Source organism: Labeo rohita, chromosome 25 (genome assembly GCF_022985175.1).
Source record: "Labeo rohita strain BAU-BD-2019 chromosome 25, IGBB_LRoh.1.0, whole genome shotgun sequence".
NCBI classification, from domain to species: domain Eukaryota; kingdom Metazoa; phylum Chordata; class Actinopteri; order Cypriniformes; family Cyprinidae; genus Labeo; species Labeo rohita.
The window spans coordinates 14,343,568-14,365,013 of record NC_066893.1 but is presented as its reverse complement, the minus strand read 5'-3'; the positions used below and the strand labels follow the sequence as shown (position 1 = coordinate 14,365,013).

Sequence of the window (21,446 nt, the reverse complement as noted above, 5' to 3'; positions counted from 1 at the left end):
GGTGCTGCCGACGCTGGAGCCCGTTGCACGTTTACTAATGAACCATTCAAATCGTAATAATGAGCCTTTAATTGCCTACATAGCCTAATAAGCACTCAAGCACATGCATAAAGCTTGCCACAACACACCTGCGGAAGTAATGATTATGAATGTGTCAGGGCAAAAAAACAGTAGGGAGACAGCAATAACGTTTTAATAATGTATTGATAAACTAGTGATTTCTTTGTTTTCAGTTTAAAGGAGAAGTCCACTTCCAGAACAATAATTCATAAATAATTTACTCAACCCCTTGTCAACCAAGATGTTTATGTCTTTCTGTCTTCAGTCGTAAAGAAATTATGGTTTTTGAGGAAAACATTTCAGGATTTTTCTTCATATAATGGACTTCAATTGTGCCCCAGACCAATTAGTGACCAATTAGTACAGCCCAAAAACATGACAATAACTGAATATTTTTAGCAGTAATAATATGTGAGTTTTGTTTGGTTCAGTGGCACCAAAATGGCCATTTGATGACGTGTTGTGAAAGCACTTATATCGTATATTACTTTAACCTTTGATAAGGCTTATGTTTTTTACACATTATATGGAAGTATTTTTAGCAGAACCTTAAAGAGAAAATACAGTTAAGATTGTGAAGCATTTAAATTAATTTTTCATGTCAGTGTATTTATTTACTATTTGTTAAGAAGCAGTGTAATACGCAGAATAATCTACAATCTGACAGTCATTATGGCAATAAAAAAAAAACCTTTTCTGCTATAGTGACCAGCCCATTGTACATTATCTGTGCTTGATTATTTGTTTTTTATTAACCCTTTTTTTATGCAGTTTGGCTCATCACAGAAATATCACCATATGTTTAATATGGATTATTTTTGGTGTGCTCAATGATGGCCATCAGGGCCAGCCAGGTCTCCTCAGCAGTGGGGACGATCTGTTCGGCAGGCAGGAGGAAACCGTGGAAGCCGGTGTCTCTCAGCTCAAAGGTGTAGGAGTACTTGATGCCCTGTGCATAGGTCCAGTCAATAGTGATTCCATCGGCTTGGTCTGAGAGCAGAGAGATATCAATGAGGTTATCATAAAAAATAGTCATGATACACATTGTACGATTAGAGCTTTAGGTTCACTGTAAATGTACTTACAGATGGTAGTAATGACGCTGCCATATGTGTAGGCAGTGTTATATAAAGATTCCAGAGCAGTGATGGACTTTCTGGCAAGTTCATGCTGAAGGGACAATATAGAAATTATTTTAACAGATCTGAAATGTTAAAAGCATCCAGATCATGTTTCCACATGCATACCAGTTCAGCCTGGTCCTGTGCAGGAGAGCTTGTGTATCCATATGGATAGAGGAGCATCTGGGAATAGCTGTGGATGGACACAAAGGTCTTGAGGTTGCCGTGAGATTTCACAAAGTCCACAATGGCCTTGACCTCAGACTCAGAATGAGCACTGGGTCCATGGTAGGTCTGAGAGCATGGGTTGCTGCTGGCTCCAGGCCCTATAGATGAAAAGTAGTGCGGTGCATTAGATTATACAGTGTAAATCCATCAGAACCCCAATATCCCAAACAATGGGATACATCTCACCTCCAAAGCCAGTTTCCCAATTCCTGTTGGGGTCAACGCCAACACAGCTGGAGCCAGGGTTTGGCTTTCTGGTTTTACGCCACATGCGGTCCTTAATCAGCCAACCAAACAATTAGATTATACGAGAAAGAGAGCAAATTTTATTCAAATTGAGATTAGCTTTCAATGGGAAGTCTTCCAGGTATCAAAAACTCACATTGCTATGGGTGTATGCGAAACCATCAGGATTGGCAATGATCTCCAAGAAGATGTCATGGCTGTTAAGGACGTCGGTGAGGATGGGATCACGTCCATAGTCAGTCACGATCTATGCAGTGGCAAACACAAAGTTGTTGACCAGTAGTTTTGTGCTGGTAGATTGAGTAGATTCTGTTTTATCATTTCAACTGACCTTCTTGGCAAACCAGAGTGCGCTGGCTGGGGTAATCCATTCTCTGGAGTGAATACCAGTGTCGATCCAGATTCCTGGACGGCTCGCTCCAGTGCTGAACTGAATGACAGGATATTAGTTATAATGAACCGATGGAAATATTAATTTATTATAAAATATTTATTTCCAGTAACTTTCACGAAAGACTGGCGTTCCAGCGGATGACGTAGGATGTAGGCGTAGTGTAAGCTCGTCTTGTCTTATATCAAAATCCGACATTTTTCTTCACCAATCGTCGATTTGTACTTCTAATTCGTACATCAGTTAAAAAAAGCTACAGATTATGGTTTATAAAGTTTTAAATTTGGATATTTTTCTTATAAAATGCATCAACTTACTTCAGAGGACATTAATTAACTCCTCTGGAGTACTACTTTTTAGGATGGATGGATGCACTTCATTGGACTTTAAAATCTCAACAGCTATTCACTGCCATTATAAATCTTGGTTTTAATATTAAAAACATTTTTTAATATAACTCCAATTGTACTCATCTGAAAAAAGAACGTCACACACCTAGGATGGCTCGAGGATGAGTAAATCATTTCTGGGTTAACTATCCCTTTAATTTACTGGAATAGCTTAAAGGAGAAGTCCACTTACAAAGCAAAGATTCACATATAATAATAGTAGTAATAATATAATAATGTACTCACCCCCTTGTCATCCAAGATGTTCATGCGTTTCTTTCTGCAGTTGTAAAGAAATTTAGTTTTTTGAGAAAAAGAAATCAGCATTTTTCTCCATATAATGGACTGATATGGTGCCTCGATTTTGAACTTTCAAAATGCAGTTTAAATGCGGCTTAAAACGATCACAGATGCAGTTGTAAACAATCCCAGGCGAGGAAGAAGGGTCTTATCTAGCGAAACGTTATTTTCACAAAAATAATACAGTTTATGTACTTTTTAACGTCAAACGCTCATCTTGTCTTAGTTCACATTGCAAAGACTGGGTCGGTACTTCTGCAGTGATGTAGGATGATTTTGAAATGAGTTTTGAAGTTCAGGGAGAAAATACGATTGGAGTTTTTCAGCATACCCTAACTGTCTTGAGCCAGAATACACAGAGTTCAATGAGAATAAAAAGTATTTAAATTGTATTCTTTTAATGAAAATAACAAATCATTTCGCTAGATAAGACCCTTCTTCCTCAGCTGGGATCGTTTACAACCGCATTTGGGATCATTTGAAGCCGCATTTAAACTGCATTTTGTAAGTTCAAAATCGGGGCACCATAGCAGTCCATTATATGGAGAAAAATGCTGAATTTTTTTTCTCAAAAAACATCATTTCTTTACAACTGAAGAAAGAACGACATGAACATCTTGGATGACAAGGGGGTGAGTACAATATATGTGAATCTTTGTTTTGGAAGTGGACTTCTCCTTTAATCATCACGGTAATAGCTTGTGCACAATATTCCCTAATGAAAAATGCACAATTCAAACTTCATTGACTCACTAAACATATCCTATTATCAGCATACTATGATTTGCAACTCACTCCTACATTGAAGTATAGGTAATTGCCAAAAATAGATTCCTAATAGTAAAGTAAGCAGGCTTAAAGAATATCATAAGACTATTATTAATTATGAGTCGTGACCTACCTTCAGGAGGTACAAGGGACGGCCCTCGTAGCTCTTACCAATCTCAGTTTTGCTGACCAGATCAGGGTTCTCTGCCACAAGCATGTCCATGAAACCGTGAATCTGAAAAAAACATAGTGAAGATCAAATGACTGAGCACGGTATGTAGGTTCAGTGGGTTTATCCATCCTTTTCTTCTTGTAGGCACAGAGTAGGCACAGCCATTTTTACGTTATGGGTCTGGCTTCCGGTCCACATCCAGCTGTTAGAAAGACCGGTACAAAACAGCTTGTTTTGCTGCTTGATATTGAACTGGTTTGTCTTTCGCGGCTTATGAACCACAAGTCTCACACATTAACATTACCAGAAAACAGCTTACTTCTGCATTGAAAAATAAGGTGGACACACAACATAATGAACTTAGGTCAGAAACACATTTGATCCAAACTATTTTAAAGCACAATAAAACAGTTTATCTGGAAAGGCTGATGTTGAAACGTCAGTGTAATGCTATTTTATTAAAGTAGCAGCACTCACAGAGTCCAGGTCATGGTAGGTGGTGTAGACAAAGTCATCGGTACTTCTGGGAAAGTTACGATATTGCACCATCTGGCGTTGCTCCACATCCAAAAGAGCCTTATGGTACAGAAACCCATCAAATAAGTATTTCAAAATTACATTTTGTAATTGTTCTATAGTTTAGTGCTTGAGGCTGTCTATACTGGACGCAACAAAACGACCGTTGCAATGGATCCGGTTTCTGTCTGGGATTTGTCGCAACGCTCACTTTTGGTGTAGACACAGTGTTATATGGAACTAAATATGACCAAAACTTTAATTATTAATCATGTTTTTCTTTTTTTCAAACACAGGTTTAAAATAATGTTGTCCCACCTGGACGTTCTCAATCATGACATGATACGGGATCTGATGGTATGCCAGGTACGCCCTGACAGCCTGGAGGCTTTCAAACGGGACACGAACATCCACGGGCAGGGACGCACGAGAAGGTGGCATCCAGAAGTCCAGCTAACACATTGGAAAATGTAAGGTATTACTTTATCACTTTATCACTTCATAAAAAGTGTAAAGTTGAATTCAAAAGTTTACATACACCTTGCAGAATCCGCAAAATATTAATTGTTCAACCAAAATAAGAGGGATCATACAAAATGCATGTTATTTTTTATGTAGTACTGACCTGAAAAAGATAGTTTAACATAAAAGACGTTTGCGTATAGTCCACTAGAGAAAATTATAGTTGAATTTATAAAATTGACCCTGTTCAAAAGTGTACATATGCTTGATTATTAATAACTTTTAATAATTATTGATTCTGTGTTGTTGCAAACAAGGGACTCAGGAACAACTATCACTAAACAAGAAAAACACAGTATTAAGAATCAAGTGTATGTAAACTTTTAAATGGGGTCATTTTTATAAATTCAGCTATTATTTTCTCTTTCGGACTATATGTAAACATCTTTTTTTTTTATTCAGGTCAGCACTAAATAAAAAATAACATGCATTTTATATGATCCCTCTAATTTTAGTAAAGTAATTAACATTTTAGCAGATTCTGCAAGGTGTATGTAAACTTTTGACTTCAACTGTATATAATATAATATAATGTTTGAATATACATATATGGGATTTTACCCCGAGCATCTCTTCAGGGAGTTCCTTCAGGAGAGCGATCTGCTCTGCATCTTTTGCAGTGATCCGAAAAACCTGGTCTCTGTAGGGACATCAATACTTAGCGATAATATTCTAAACATTATATAACAGGACTAGTCCAACTAGTGTTTATATGTTAACAGAATTTGCAAGCAGAAAGTAAGAGAGACACAAGATAAGAGAACTCACCCCTCAAAAGTCACTTTGCCAAACACGGCCACAAAAAGAGCGGACAAAACCAGTAACCCCCTCATCTTGCTGGTTGAAGTAGAGTATCTCACAGTAAGCAACCACCTATATATACGCACATGGTGATTGTGACCAGAGATGGGTTAGAAAGACCTGCTGCTTTGGTTCTCACAATCTTATAAAACACTCATGATTGAGTTTACAGGATGAGAACACTACACCTGTTCTCTCGCCTGTTACTTATTATAGCAACTCAGGGTTTTTTGAGAAGAAGTTGCTGTACCTACAGTATTTTAAATCCTCATATCATAATTCCTTGTCAAATGAGCAACTGAACTAAAATTCAGTCTGCAGCCACTACAGCATTGTTTATTTTTTTTGGTCTCTGCTTTTATTTCAAACGTACACATTTGTTTTCTGTGATGATTTAATGTAGTTTTACAGGCATTGCTGATGTAAGTTTTGGAGTGATTACGGGAGTGATGCAATCTTTAACATTTTAGAAGCATCAGTCAGAATGAGTTTAAAATAATAAACAAATTAGTAATGTTTGTACAATATAAAATAGTATAGCTGCCATGGAGTTACAATTATAGCTAGATTGTTATTACATATTTGACGTAGTTTTTTTTTATTTGAATTATAAATATGTTTGTAAATTAATAAATGAAAATATTTTGTGATGGGGCCAGTAGAAATGTTGGTAGGATGAACACTGAGGTCAGTAAAGTTTTTAAAATTTATTTTTAAAATGTATTTTCCCTGAACTTCGCATGCAATGATGTATTAACTTTCATTTATATTTATTTTATTCATTATTATTAAAAACAGTCAAATATTTTAGATTTTTCCTTCATTTTTTTGCTGGTGTGCATTACAGAAACACCCCTTTTGCATCTGAAATGATCTTTTTGTTGGTAACACTTTATAATAACTGTCATTTATAAGTCATTAATAAATATTATTTGATGCTAAAAGAGTTACATATTATATAACTACTTATTATATATTCACATATCTACAAATTTGAGATAATATACTTATTACTTAATAATTAACAGATCATTATTTATTGTAAATTTCAATTCATATGATCATGCACTTCTTAAAAATATTCAAATGTTTTAGAAAGGATGGTTTACAGTGAGTAAAATTCATTAATAAATAATTAACAAACATTATTTAATGCTTAACTGGTTGCAAATGTTATTAAACTCATTTAATACGATAATGCACTTTTTAAAATCTGCAAATGATTTTAACAGAAATTATACAATTCATTTATGTACTTTTGAAAGCTAACAAATGTCATTAAACTTCAGTTCATGTATTTAGAAATGTTGTGAAAAAAAAGCTTAGTTAGTATTTTTAAGCACTTCACAAACTATTTGTCATGAATCTGGTTAGTGACCTTCGGCCCGCTCACCACCAGATGTCACTCTCGCTCTGCCACATCACACAGACTGTTACACTACACCCCGGACTACATATCCCGTCACCCATTGCGCTGATTGCACCAACACCTGTGGCCAATACCTGTCCTAGTGTCCTAGTTCCCTGTGTTTAGCTTTCTCGCCTGGCCATTTCATCCGGTCTGTCTCGCCGCCTGTCTTCGGACTACACACTTGTTTGTTTGGAATCCCCCTTTGCCTTTCCCCCTTCGGATTAAGTTCGCCTCTGATCGACCCACGCCTGCTTCTCGGACTATTCTTGTGTCTCTCCCCATACATACCTGTTTGCTATTGTTCTGACCCCACCTGTTTTCACCCTGTCTCTGTCTTGTCCTATGAATAAAAGCTTGCGTATGGATCCGCTGGCCTCTCGTCTCACTCCCCACGTTATACTATTCATGTTAGCATATTATTTATTAACTTATAATCACAGTCTGTATAGATCAAATATTTGGTCTTTGTTTGTTTTGTAGCCTTCTACTATTTACTCATCTCAAATAATTTATTAATCATTTGTTGAAGTTTTTGCAGTCTAAATTGGAACTATCCATTAATTGTAAATGTTTATAAACCTTTACTAATCATTAGTACGTTCACGAACAGTCATCTCAACTGCAAAATGTGCCCTAAATGATCTGAATTCACCCTAATTACATGTCTTAACAAATTAAATAACCCAATCTAAAGTTGAAACTATTCATCATCTGTAAATGTTTATAAATGTTTACAGATCTTTTAGTATCTTTATGGACTTTTGCCTCAACACTTATATTAGTGCTACTATATGGGTCATTCTATAATTGTGGGTACATCTCATGTCCGTGAAGTATACTTTTAAAATATTGTCATCAGTACAAAGCCCCGATGCTTAATTTCTAGTTCACAATTATATTTTTCCCACTCACACTACTATGTTGAAAAAGCCATATCTTTTGTTCAAAAATGATGTTCATATCATATACAACCCTGGTATTCAGCTCTCCGATTTTGTGAAGTTGCTCATTCTACTCTGCATTTAAGCATGAAAATGATCTCAAATATAAGTTAATTTCATAGTTTTGCCATCAGTTAGATTAGATTATCAAGACATTTGGTTGTGCGCTTCAAAAATAAGCGTTTATTGTGATATAACTTTTCTTATTTGTGTCCAAAAAACCATTGTCAACTAAGTTACCCGCTAGAACCCCTCCGAAAGGAATGGTTTGTCCCATTCTCACATAATTTGCACAGTATGATGATATTTCCTCTAGAAGCACATGGATGAAACACTAGAAGGTATGTTCTCTCGCTTTCCCCTAATATTCTTTATTATTAATTTAATTTTTGATATTTTAAAGATGAACTTAAAATGAGTGTGAGACAGGGTTATTGTAGTTAACTATAACAACTTTTTTTCTCATTATTCGGACCTTTTTTTGGCAATTTTTTTCAGAATTCTTAGTTTACATTTTAATGTTCAGACTTTTTCCTCTTAATCTTGACTTTTTATGGGCAATTATGACTTTTTTGCTGAGAATTCTTAGTTTACATTTCAAAGTTCTGGCTTTTTCCTCATAATTCTGACTTTTTTATGAGCAGTTTTGACTTTTTCCCTCAGAATTAAGCACTTCAAGTGATAGAAAGTAATAAAAATAGAAATATAGTTAAAAAAAAAAATTAAAAGACAAAAACATGCTACAAAATTACTAAAACAAAAATCTAAAATGAAAACAGAAAATAATAACACAAAATCGAATTCAAAATATTTTGAAAATAGTATCTTGATGCTAAAATAACACTGCCTTTAACTCATATGGTAAATATATATTTGTCATTATCCAGACACTTTTCAGGGCTGAACAATATATTCTTTATGTGTAATGTAAATTAAAGCAGCATACATAAGATAGTAAATGTTGTTGTTTTTTATTTTATTAACACTCTTTTTTGCACTTTGACTTATCATAGAAAGACTGTCATATGCTTAATATGGATTATTTTTGGTGTGCTCCATGATGGCCATCAGGGCCAGCCAGGTCTCCTCAGCAGTGGGGACGATCTGTTCGGCAGGCAGGAGGAAACCATAGAAGCCGGTGTCTCTCAGCTCAAAGGTGTAGGAGTGCTTGATGCCCTGGTTGTAGGTCCAGTCGATAGTTCCTCCACTGGCTTGATCTGTGAACCGAGAGATTGTTAGCAGGGTGCCAAACTGATATGTACTGAAATCAATCTTATCAAACTTACAGATGGTAGTAATGATGCTTCCATATCTGTAGCGAGTGTTATACAATGACTGCAGGGCAGAGACAGCCTTCGTGACGACTTCATGCTGAAGGGACAATACAGAATTCATTTTAGATATTGCTACATATATCTAGAATAGTATGTTCCCATATGCATACCAGTTCAGCCTGGTCCTTTGCAGGAGTGCTTGTGTATCCGTATGGATAGAGGAGCATCTGGGAATAGCTGTGGATGGACACAAAGGCCTTGATGTTGCCATGAGATTTCACAAAGTCCACAATGGCCTTGACCTCAGACTCAGAATGAGCGCTAGGTCCGCGGTACGTCTCACTGCAGGGGCTGCTACTGGAACCAGCACCTGTAGTTGGAAAAAAGAGAAATACAAGAAAGTTTTAAACACTATTTGAATCTTCTGACTTTTTTCTGAACGTTTTTTTTTTTTTTCCTCAGAATTCTTAGTTTAAATTTCAAAATTCTGACTTTTTTTCTCAAAATTCTGACTTTTTTTCTTGGCAGTGTTGAGCTTTCTCTCAGAATTCGTAGTTTACATTTCAAAATTCCGACGTTTTTCTCAGAATTCTGACTTTTTTCTTGCCAGTTGTGACTTTTTTCCCTTTGAATTCTTAGTTTACATCTCAAAATTCTGACTTTTTTTCTTGCCAGTTTTGACTTTTTTTCCTCAGAATTCTTAGTTTATATTTCAAAATTCTTTTTCCCTTTCAAGACTTTCCCTTTTCAAGACTTTTTCCCCTTTGAATTGTTAGTTTACATCTCAAAATTCAGACTTTTTTTCTCATAATTCTTAGGTTACATTTCAAAATTCGGACTTTTTCTAAAAATTGTGACATTTTTTCTTGGCAAGTTGAGCTTTTTCTTAGAACTGTTTGTTTATATTTCAAAATTCCGACATTTTTCTCAGAATTCTGACTTTTTTCTTGCCAGTTGTGACTTTTTTACCTTTGAATTCTTAGTTTGCATCTCAAAATTCTGACTTTTTCTCATAATTCTGACTTTTTTTTTCTCTTGCCAATTTTGACTTTTTTCCTCAGAATTCTTAGTTTACATTTCAAAATTCCAACGTTTTTCTCATAATTCTGACTTTTTTCTCTTGCCAATTTTGATTTTTTTTTTCCCTCAGAATTCTTAGTTTACATTTCAAAATTCCGGCGTTTTTTCTCAGAATTCAGACTTTTTTCTTGCCAATTTTAACTTTATTTCAATTTGAATTCTTAGTTTACATCTTGAAATTCCAACTTTTTTCTCATAATTCTGACTTTTTTCTCTTGCCAATTTTGATTTTTTTTCCCTCAGAATTCTTAGTTTACATTTCAAAATTCCGACGTTTTTTCTCAGAATTCAGACTTTTTTCTTGCCAATTTTAATTTTTTTTTCAGTTTGAATTCTTAGTTTACATCTCGAAATTCCGACTTTTTTCTCATAATTCTGACTTTTTTTCTCTTGCCAATTTTGACTTTTTTCTGTTTGAATTCTTGGTTTACATTTCAAAATTCCGACGTTTTTTCTCAGAATTCAGACTTTTTTCTTGCCAGTTGTAAATTTTTTTTCACTTTGAATTCTTAGTTTACATCTCGAATTTCTGACTTTTTCCTCAGAATTCTGACTTTTTTTCTTGGCAATGTTGAGCTTTTTCTTAGAATTCTTCATTTATATTTCAAAATTCTGACCTTTTTCTTGCCAGTTGTGACTTTTTTCCCTTTGAATTTATGATTTACATCTCAAATTTCCGACTTTTTCCTCAGAATTCTAAGTTTACATTTCAAAATTCTGACGTTTTTTCTCAGAATTCAGACTTTTTTCTTGCCAATTTGGACTTTTTTTACGTTTGAATTCTTAGTTTACATCTCAAAATTCCAACTTTTTTTCTTGGCAATGTTGAGCTTTTTCTTTCTTCATTTCTTCATTTATATTTCAAAATTCCAACGTTTTTCTCAGAATTCTGACTTTTTTCTTGCCAATTGTGACTTTTCTCCCCTTGAATTCTTAGTTTACATCTCAAATTTCTGACTTTTTTCTTACAATTCTGACTTTTTTTCTTGCAAGTTTTGACTTTTTCCTCAGAATTCTTGGTTTACATTTCAAATTTTTTTTTTTTTTTTCAAAATTCTGACTTTTTTCTTGCCAATTGTGACTTTTTTCCCTTTGAATTCTTAGTTTAAATCTCAAAATTCAGACTTTTTCTCATAATTCTGACTCTTTTTTCTTGCCAGTTTTGACTTTTTTTACATTTCAAAATGACGTTTTTCTCAGAATTCTGAATTCCGGGGTGGCACTTCAGTTTTTAACAGTAAAAGAGTGCAAGGTAAGATGTAAGTAGCTAAAAATTTAGGCTATATTTGACAACTGTTTTATGATAGAAAAGTGATGCAAAAAATTCAATTTTATAGTCAAACTTTTACATTTTGAATCCGAAATATGGCCTCTAATTCATAATTGAACCGATGAGATGAGAAGCCTTCGTGTTTAACGTATAAGGCATACAAAAAAGATTGAATGTGTGTATATTCTTTTTTTTTACTGTTCATCTTTTTTTTATTCCCTTAAATCCATTAAAATCCTTTATTTATTTAATTCCTTTAAATAAAAATACCATTTCCATTTATTTAAAATAAATAAATAAATATGTCTAAGACACATTTACAGCCTTTCCTTACAGTGTAACGGCAATGATAAAAGCGTCTCACCTCCAAAGCCAGCGTCCCAGTTCCTGTTGGGGTCGACTCCAACACAGCTGGAACCAGGGTTTGGCTTTCTGGTTTTACGCCACATGCGGTCCTTAAACAAACAGATTTGCAGTTGAAAAGCAGCCTGTCGGAATACATTCTCAAAGTACAGTTGTTCTGAACTGAATGTGCATGTGACTTCTTCCAGGCATCATTTAAAACTCACTCTGGTGTGGGTGTATTCATAACCATCAGGGTTGGTGGCGATCTCCAAGAAGATATCATAGTTGTTAAGGATGTCAGTGAGGATGGGGTCACGTCCGTAGTCAGTCACGATCTGCACACAGCAAAACACATAGTAATGTGTAAATCAATTCTTGTTCGAATAAAGCATGTTGAGTTGTTTGTGTTTGCTGACCTAACCGAAAATGAATAACTTTACCTTCTTGGCAAACCAAATTCCACTGGCTAGGGTGACCCATTCTCTGGAGTGGATGCCAGTGTCAATCCAGATACCTGGACGGCTCGCACCGGTGCTGAACTAAGTAAGAGAAAATTGAGTAACAGATGACAATTAGTAAAAATTTGCAAAATGCTAAATGAAAGCATCTTCACTATGCTCTCAGACTTCTAGCTGCAATAAAATGATGCGTATTTATCATTTTTTATCTTGACCTACCTTCAGGACGTTCAAGGGGCGGTTCTCGTAGCTCTGACCAATCACAATTTTGCTGACCATATTAGGGTTCTCTGCCACAATCATGTCTATGAAAGAGTTAATCTGAGGAAAATATGGTGAAGATCAAATGACTGTGTCTATTTTGTCCAACAAGTCTCTGATACTAGAAATTCAATACAGTCATTAATTAAAGTTGTGCAGCACTCACAGTGTTCAGGTCATGGTAGGTGGTGTAGATAAAGTCATCGGTACTTTTTGCAAAGGTACGATATTTCACCATCTGCCTTTGCTCAGCATCCATCAAATCCTTTCAGAGCAAGAAGAATGAATTAAGTTTAAACTTTTTGTGATTACCCTCAATAAATAATTATTTAGTCAGCTATTATATAGAATGTGAAATTCTATATTAATTCATTGATGAAAAGATAAAATTAATAGAAATGTAGAATTAAAATAAATAATAAATATAGCTGCAAGCAGCAGTTACCGGGTTTCAGCCGCTTTAAGGCATTTAAGCACATATGAAAAAAGACATTACATATGCTTGTTTAGAATCACCTGTCACATGTGCTCACCAGGATTTGTGAAGTTTTGAGCTTTCATTTATGCTTTTACGGCCCCATTATAGCTTCACAAAGGGTAAATTTCAAATTGTTTTTGATAGTTATTGACCTGAGAGAATTGTACTGCAATTTTTTCTTTTCTTTTTTTTTTTTTTTTAAGATTGAGTGAAAAACCTAGGACTACACTGTAAAAAACAATTAGTTGAGTCAACTTAAAATAATTTGTAACCTGGCTGCCTTAAAATTTTAAGTTCAGTCAACTCAAAAAAGTTTATTCAACTTAAAATGTTAAATTATACTAAGTGACAACTTAGATATTTGAGTTGAATCGACTTAAAATTTTATGGCAGCTGGGTTACTTACCCATCTATTAAGTTTAGCAAACACAAATATCTAAGTTGTTACGTAATGCAACTTAACATTTTAAGTTGAATAAACTTATTTTAGTTGACTGAACTTAAAATTTTAAGGCAGCTGGGTAAATAATTTTTTTATGCTGACTCAGCAAATTGTGTTTTTTATTTTTTACAGTGTAGTTCGCAAAAGTAGGTCTTTCACATCTTCTCAATCATTTAACTATCGGTTTGATTGACAGCAGTGGTTCTAGAGGCAGTTCTAAGTTGAGGAGGCAGTCCAGAATGAGGAGTTCTATCGTTTGATACGAATATTATGCGTATGTGTGAAAACGCAATAAAAAAAAAAGCAATATACAATCGTTTACGGCCCTTGAAAAATACACCCCCCAGTGGCCCATTTTATTCAAATTTTTCATAAACCTTTAGGGGAATGAGTTAAACAGCCCCACCAAGTTTTGTTCTGATCGGCCTCCATTAACCTTGTGTAAAAGGTGCTCAAATTCATCAACCTATGGCAGCCATGTTTTTTGAGATACGCGAATGTCCTTATAGACGCTTGTGGCACTTTGGACCAAGACCGTGCGTACCGATTTTTCCGTCGATAGGACAGACAGTTGTATAGTTATGGCCGTTTTTTTGTTTTTTCATTGTTTCATCAACTTTTTTCACATGACCTCAGATTCAGCTCTTACATTTGCTTTTCAGTTTGGCAAAGATATCTCATTTTGTTCAAAAGTTATAGCCATTTTAGTAAAGGCAGCCCCGCCCTTTTTGGCGTTGAAAGTTCAACTTTTGTTTTGATAATTATTGATATTCACTCTCCAGAGAATCTTGATCTCCGATCAGGCAAAAAACCTAGGACTAGTTTGCAAAAGTAGAAAAAATGCAAAATACCCAAAAATTTCACAAGGGTGACGGATAAATCCAAGGTGTGTCCAAGGATTCCAAAAACATAAGACACTTTAGCCTGAGACAAACCGTTTGGGAGTTATGATCGATTTCGTGCTTTTGATCGCTGTAGCGATGTAAATTGGGGGTGAGGTGCAGACCAGAGGCACTTCCTTCAGACTAAGGCTTATTAATTTCACTTTTGGTATGAAAGGGCCTTTACAGTTGCCCAAAAAAAAAAAAGCAAGCCCAGCTCACGTGACCAAAAGTAATGTAACACATTACTTTTCACAAAAAGTAACTAAGTAGTGCAATTAGTTACTTTTTTATGGAGTAACGCAATATTGTAATGCATTACTTTTAATGTAACTTTTTCCAACACTGACCCCTAATAAAAATCTTGAACCAGGGTCAGAAATTAACAAGGGCTTGTGCCAAAAATGCCACCAAAGTGAACAACAATATTCACAATTACACAATTAAACAAAGTATTACGTCTGTTTTGATTAAAATAAAATGTGAAAATGGATGAAAAGTGTTGATTTGTGGAATTAAATTCAGATTCACTCACACTGCATCAGATTGCTTTTATGCGCTGTTTTGTGCAGCGTTGAGCCTTATACCCAATTAAACACATTTTTGTTGAATTTAGTAATGCTTTGGACAATCAGAGGTGCTTAGATTAGTCAGCACTGAAAATGATAATTTGTGATAATTCGTATGTATTTTACGGAAAATGTGGTTCTACAAAATGTACATTTACTTATGTTTTTACAGACTGTAAAACGTACAATACTGACGTATTTACAGCATCTAAACGTACAAATACGTATTTTCAGCATTTTAATGTACAATACTGCCGTATTGACGACACCTAAAAATGAATCCTTATGAATATTGAAATCAGGCATTAATTTTAAAACTGTGAAGCCAGAAATTGACGGGCACAATACACATTTGATGTTGTTTTCTATATCAATATTAATAATGATTATTACAATATAAAAAACAATAATTCACAATAATGATTTTGGTCATAATACTGCAGTCCTATGAGCTCCTGTCTTTAAACAGTGTATTGTTACTGACACCAGTTTAAAATGCTGATTAAAGTAGTTGGGTATGTTTAAGTCTTAAAGACAACATAGTATGGTGATTATAATAATAAGGTGATTATTTACATTGCCCTCATGAATGTAAAAAATGCCCCTGGAAATCAATTTAAAGTTGATTTCTGATCCTGTCTTGAGCATGTAGGTAAATTATTGAAATATTAACAAAAACTCATAGATACTTCAAGAAAATATTTTAGATCAAAGGGGTCCGACTGACAAAAATGTTTCCTGTATCCAAAGAAACTGTGTTTTGTGATAATTTATTGTCTCTAAGCTGTAATAATCACAGTAAGTGAAAAGTTTAATTAATAATCCCACCTGGACATCCTTAATCATGACATTATAGTGGATCTTATTGTATCTCAAGAATGCCCTGACAGCCTGGAGACTGTTAAACGGGACACGAACATCCACAGGCAAAGACTGATGAATGGGCTCCCTCCAGAAGTCCAACTGAACACAGAAGAAAACAAGTAAATCTGTTTTCACATCATCCAATATTTATAAACCAAATGCATACAACTGAGGTCAAAAATTTACATTCCCCTTTCAGAATCTGTAAAATGTTAATTATTTTACCAAAATAAGGGGGATCATACAAAATGTATGTTATTGTTTATTTAGTACTGACCTGAATAAGATATTTCACATAAAAGATGTTTACATATAGTCCACAAGAGAAAATAATAGTTAAATTCATAAAAATGACCCTGTTTAAAAGTTTACATTCCCTTTATAGAAGGTTAAAACACTCACTGATGCTCCAGAAGGAAAAACAATGCATTAAGAGCCGGGGGGTGAAAACTTTTGAACAGAATGAAGATGTGTACGTTTTTCTTATTTTGCTGAAATATCATATTTTTTTCGTTTAGTACTGCCCTTCAGAGGCTACAGAAGATACTTACATGTTTCACAGAAGACAAAATAAGTTAAATTTACCCTGATCTTTAAATTCCAAAAGTTTTCACCCCCTGGCTCTTAATGCATTGTGTTTCCTTCTGGAGCATCAGTGAGTGTTTTAACCTTCTGTAATAGTTGCAGTAGTCCCAAAATGCATATGAGTCTCAAAATTATACAGCCTTTGTTGGAAAGGGTTCAAATGCACTGTAAAATGCTGGAAAACCAAAGAAATTGTGGGACCTGAAGGATTTCTGAAGAAAAGCAGGCAGTTTAACTTCAGGACAAACAAGGGACTCATGAACAACTATCACTAAACAAAAAACACAGCTGTGGATCATTCAGGAAACAACACAGTGAGAATCAAGTGTATGTAAAATTATGAACATTGTCATTTTTATAAATTCAGCTATTGTTTTCTCTGGTGGACTATATGTAAACATATTTAATGTGAAATGCCTTATTCAGGTCAGTACTTAACGAACAATAACATGCATTTTTATGATCCCTCTTATTTTGTTAAAGTAATTAACATTTTGCAGATTCTGAAAGGGGAACATAAACTTTTGACCTTAACTGTATGAGAAGCATAAAGAATGTTCTTGATGTGAGACTTACCCCAAGATGTTCCTGTTCAGACAGTTCCTTCAGGAGAGAGATCTGTGCCTCATTTTTTGCTGTGATCTGAAGAACCTGGTCTCTGTAGAGACGTCAACACACATCAATGAGTACTTCTTAAGATATGTGGCTTTATTTGAATTTTCATTGCAAAGTATAAAGTTTTGAAGCAACATGAACAAATGATCATTTTTAAAATATCTAAGACTGAAGTGACTCACCTCTCAAAAGACTTTTTGGCAAAACTAGCCACAAATAGAGCAGTTACAAATAGTATTCCCTTCATCATCTTATATAAACTAAAGCTACCAGCATTAAAAATCACACTTTATATTCAATCACTGTAGTTATGACCATGATGACCCTCCTCCTAAACACTCAGCGCTGAATAAACCATACTTCCTCCTTCAGACTCCCTTAAAATGTAATATGCTGCACTATTTTTGTCTTTTTTTGGTGCATAACCAGGCTAGGATACTGCAAACAAGATTTGTGAGCTCACCCCTCAAAGGTCCTTTTGCCAAACACGGCCACAAACAAAGCAGTCAGCACCAGTAGCGCCTTCATCTTGGCTTAAGTATAACTTTCTAGCTAGAGTTGTCCTTTATATACGGTCCTGGTGGCTGTGACCTTGTATTTGAGGTAATACTGAGTTGGCCAGCCTGCTGCTGTGGTTCCCACAATATTGTACAATACTTACGCTGGAGTTTGACAAATGAGAGCAATGCAGCTGTTTTTACTGAATGTTACTTATTATAGCAACATGAGGTGTATTGACTAGTAAATGTAATCAGGAGTGCGTCAGCTGGTTTGGCTGAGACAGAGAGATAGTAAAAGCAAGCCTAAGTTAACAATAAGGTCTAAGTGAGAAGACCAGTTTGGGGCAAATATGCAAAATTATTTTGCTAGTCAATTTTATGTAATGATAAATTAACATATTACAAATTACATTTTATTTATAATTATGTATATCACACTAGAATATGAGAATATGCAGTATATGTAATATAAAAAATATATATTCAATTATATATTATTTATATTGTTTATATATATATATTGTATATTTTTGTTTTGAGGACTACGATATTGTTTTGCCTTCGTCACACTGTTTGTTTTGATATTGACCCTGCCTGTTTGACTACGATCTGGTTATTAAGGCTTGCACTTGGATCTTATACGCTTCCTATGAGTCCTCATTACGTATATATATATATATATATATGTTGTGTATGTAATATAACATTATATATTATATACTATTATAATGTTTAATGTTTTAGATTATTATTTCATTTAGATTATTTAGATTATTATTATTAAACAGAATAAAACAATTTATAATTATGTATATTACATTAGAATGAAGTATATGTAATATAAAATACATATAATTCACTATTATAATGTTTAAATATATATTATTTATATTATTTATATTCATATAAGTTTCTAATAATACATTATTACTAGTAGTATTTGGATTGTGTGTGTGTAAAATTATGTATATTATTATTTATTTAATAATTAAAAATTAAAATTTGCATTTTTAATTTTTAATTACGTATATTACATTAGAATGAAGGATATGTAATATAAAATATATATAATTCACTATTATAATATTTAATTATATATTATTTATATTACATATATTCATATAAGTTTATAATAATGCATTATTATTATATTGTTATTTACATTGTATATTTTGTATTTATAATAATATGTAAATAGAATTATTTAGATTTTATAGAATATATATATATACATTCATAAATACATAAACAACATCTCCAAAACTGCTCTGAGAGTCACTTCATGAGCACTTGACTGTTTCATTTGAGTAAAACAAGCGTGAAATATATACACAGAAATTTAAAGATATTCACGGCAACCCGTCAAAGTAAAAGTTCGGTTTAACTTTATTAATAATTCAGTATAATGTACGTGCCTACTACTACTACTACTAGTAGTAGTAGTAATTAATAAAAATTTATACAAAAATTTCACACAATAACTCTTCCATGTTTTACATTTTAATAGTAAATCCCCTTTATTTGCCAAAAATAAAATATAATTTTCATTAAAAGATCAATAAAATCAATATTTTATACCTTCATTTGATAACCAGAAAAATACACACAGAATTCCATAAGGCTATTGTAAAAATAAATAAAAGTTGTTTTTATGCATTCAAATAAACAGACATGCTATATTTGGTAACAATAAAGTGAGTGATAAAGTGAGAAAAAATAAAACATTTCATAGGGTCCTAAACATGTAATTTTTCTTAACTTTTGATAAATTGACGGTAAATTGTATAAGATTCATGGTTTTAATTAACTACACATGATTAATTACATTTTGATTAATAAAATTAAATTTAACCATTCAAACCATTTAACCAAACAAATACCATAAAAATGAAAACAGAATTTGAAAAAAATAAGATAAAATGGAATTTGGGGGGAAAAAAAAAATAGGGCCCTCTTTTTGCATGCAACTATATATTTGTTACAGTTATAAATACATTTTCAAATGTATTATTTTATTTGTCTAACATATTATAATTTTGTTATAATACTTTGATATGTTTGTTATTTGCAGTGATTACTATTTACTACTGTTAATAGTGGGACAAGGTCTTTAACCCCCGGTTTAATGCCCCCGGACCCACCTAGAAGGATCCAGGTTCAACCACTTGTGTCTAACAAAATCTTATGTGAGCATGATGTGAGCTCCCACCCAACACCACTAGCCCCTGATGTTTTGGCACCAGCCCCAGATGTTTTAAAATCCTAGAAACGCCCCTGTATGTATGTATATATATATATATACACACACATACACATACAAAGATTTATTTATTAAATAAACATTATATAATTATGTATATTACATAAGAATTAAGTTATATAGATAGGAGACAGCAAAGAAAGCATTATGTAACAAGTATTATTATTATGGGTGGAAATCTTTCACAGTGGAATACTTTTTTAAATGAAGCTGATAGACAGAACCGTATCAGTGACATTCATGCACAAACTTGTTATCAGATATTAATATACAGGTATACAGATGACCAAACCATGATAATCATTCACTTCCTCTGTAGTTTTCTCATCTGCGCATCCTCATGGCAAGTCATAATCTCACAGGAAATTCACACCTAAATGATGATAAAACACACCCACACATGTAAACAAACTCTTCTTTCATATCACATTACTATTTTAGCTACAGATAGTCATGCTACTGTTAGTCAAAACCCTGAGTTTATGTATTTATATCAGAGTTTATGTATTTATATCTGTTTGCAAAACAAGATCTTGCTGTGTGGAATAGAACAGCAGAAAATACTTGGATCAAGGATAGTTTTGACCTTATGTTTACGTTAAATCAGCTTAGATAGGCCTGCTGCTTTGGTTCTCACAACCTTGTGTAACACCACTGAGTCTGATGGATGAGAACCATGCACCTGTTATTTCATCTGCATTTTTAGGGCTCATGATGCAATTTAGTAAAATATGATGTTGTTGCTTAGTGGTTGAACTAAAGGCTGTCACTTCAAATCTACAACTCCATTATCCTAGTAAATACTGAAAGACGCTTTTGTTATCAGATAGATGAAACAGAGCTAAATAAAGAAATGACCGTGTGATGATGTCACTGTACTGACTGAGTGAGCGAGGAGTAATTACACCCAAGATAAGACAAGAAACACGCAGTTTCTTATTATATTCAGACAACAGTGACATTACAGCTAGTCACGGTACAGTTAGTCATGACAGTGAAGCAGTGGTGATGCTATCTGTGCTTCATGTCTACATCTGCTTAACAATGTAACAAATCAATGGCTTAATGAAGACAAGTCTGCACAAATCTTTAATAAATGCCTAAAAGAGAGGCAGAAAAGCAGAATTTAGGATGTCGCAATGTAAAGTCTTACATCACCACACCCTTTCCATAACCAGCACAAACACTGAATAAGCCACAGCTTCCTCTGTGAGGCCGGCGCATCAGCTTCTGTCAGAGTACGGCTGTTTCCTGCCCTCCTCCCCATAATATGCACTTACGATGACTTGCTCTGACCTGCTAGAATGTGTATTTTTTATGTTGAACAGAAAAAAAGCATGTTAAACAAATTAGTATATTGTATATAAACATTTCTGAGGGCTCATAAGTGAAAATGTATTCATTTGACATTTTTCTATTTTAATGCAAATTTTTTTTTTAATATTACAAATTATATTAACAAGCTGACAATTTGAGTGAAAAATAAAAAGAACATAACCTTTAATTAATAACCTTTAGTTAATATTTGAATTTTAATGTGATACTTAATATTGAATAATTTATATATATATATATATATATATTCAAATATCATTAATTTGTATGTATATTCAGATATATTCTAATAATATCTGTAAATTAAGGATTGAATTACGGTAAATTATTACTATAAATTATATATATATGTATATATATGAA

General features: G+C 33.6%; 2 protein-coding genes across 2 annotated transcripts; both read right to left on the bottom strand.

The window, feature by feature from the left end:
* Window positions 1–648: 648 nt before the first annotated feature.
* Window positions 649–5,642, bottom strand: LOC127156424 (carboxypeptidase A1-like). The gene is made up of 11 exons (XM_051099266.1): window positions 5,482–5,642; window positions 5,275–5,353; window positions 4,510–4,644; window positions 4,153–4,251; window positions 3,637–3,738; window positions 1,987–2,085; window positions 1,792–1,902; window positions 1,596–1,686; window positions 1,308–1,507; window positions 1,146–1,230; window positions 649–1,050 (listed from the first exon to the last, which is right to left on the bottom strand). Exons 1-11 carry the CDS (start codon window positions 5,544–5,546, stop codon window positions 863–865), a joined length of 1,254 nt encoding a protein of 417 aa, XP_050955223.1. The 5' UTR covers window positions 5,547–5,642; the 3' UTR covers window positions 649–862.
* Window positions 5,643–8,821: 3,179 nt separating this feature from the next.
* On the bottom strand, window positions 8,822–17,594 carry cpa5 (carboxypeptidase A5). Its single transcript, XM_051099265.1, has 11 exons — window positions 17,452–17,594; window positions 16,950–17,031; window positions 15,753–15,887; window positions 12,721–12,819; window positions 12,513–12,614; window positions 12,276–12,374; window positions 12,060–12,170; window positions 11,855–11,945; window positions 9,311–9,510; window positions 9,153–9,237; window positions 8,822–9,083 (listed from the first exon to the last, which is right to left on the bottom strand). Exons 1-11 carry the CDS (start codon window positions 17,514–17,516, stop codon window positions 8,896–8,898), a joined length of 1,257 nt encoding a protein of 418 aa, XP_050955222.1. The 5' UTR covers window positions 17,517–17,594; the 3' UTR covers window positions 8,822–8,895.
* Between the last annotated feature and the right edge of the window lie 3,852 nt (window positions 17,595–21,446).

Excerpts from the sequence above, each read along its gene's own strand:
- LOC127156424 (XM_051099266.1), bottom strand. The coding sequence starts at position 5,546 with ATGAGGGGGTTACTGGTTTTGTCCGCTCTTTTTGTGGCCGTGTTTGGC. Across the intron at positions 4,252-4,509 it reads TCATGATTGAGAACGTCCAG|GCTCTTTTGGATGTGGAGCA; the intron begins GTGGGACAACAT and ends CTGTACCATAAG. Across the intron at positions 1,508-1,595 it reads TTGGGAAACTGGCTTTGGAG|GGCCTGGAGCCAGCAGCAAC; the intron begins GTGAGATGTATC and ends TTTCATCTATAG.
- cpa5 (XM_051099265.1), bottom strand. The coding sequence starts at position 17,516 with ATGAAGGCGCTACTGGTGCTGACTGCTTTGTTTGTGGCCGTGTTTGGC. Across the intron at positions 12,615-12,720 it reads CCTACCATGACCTGAACACT|ATTAACTCTTTCATAGACAT; the intron begins GTGAGTGCTGCA and ends TATTTTCCTCAG. Across the intron at positions 9,238-9,310 it reads CAAAGGACCAGGCTGAACTG|CATGAAGTCGTCACGAAGGC; the intron begins GTATGCATATGG and ends TTGTCCCTTCAG.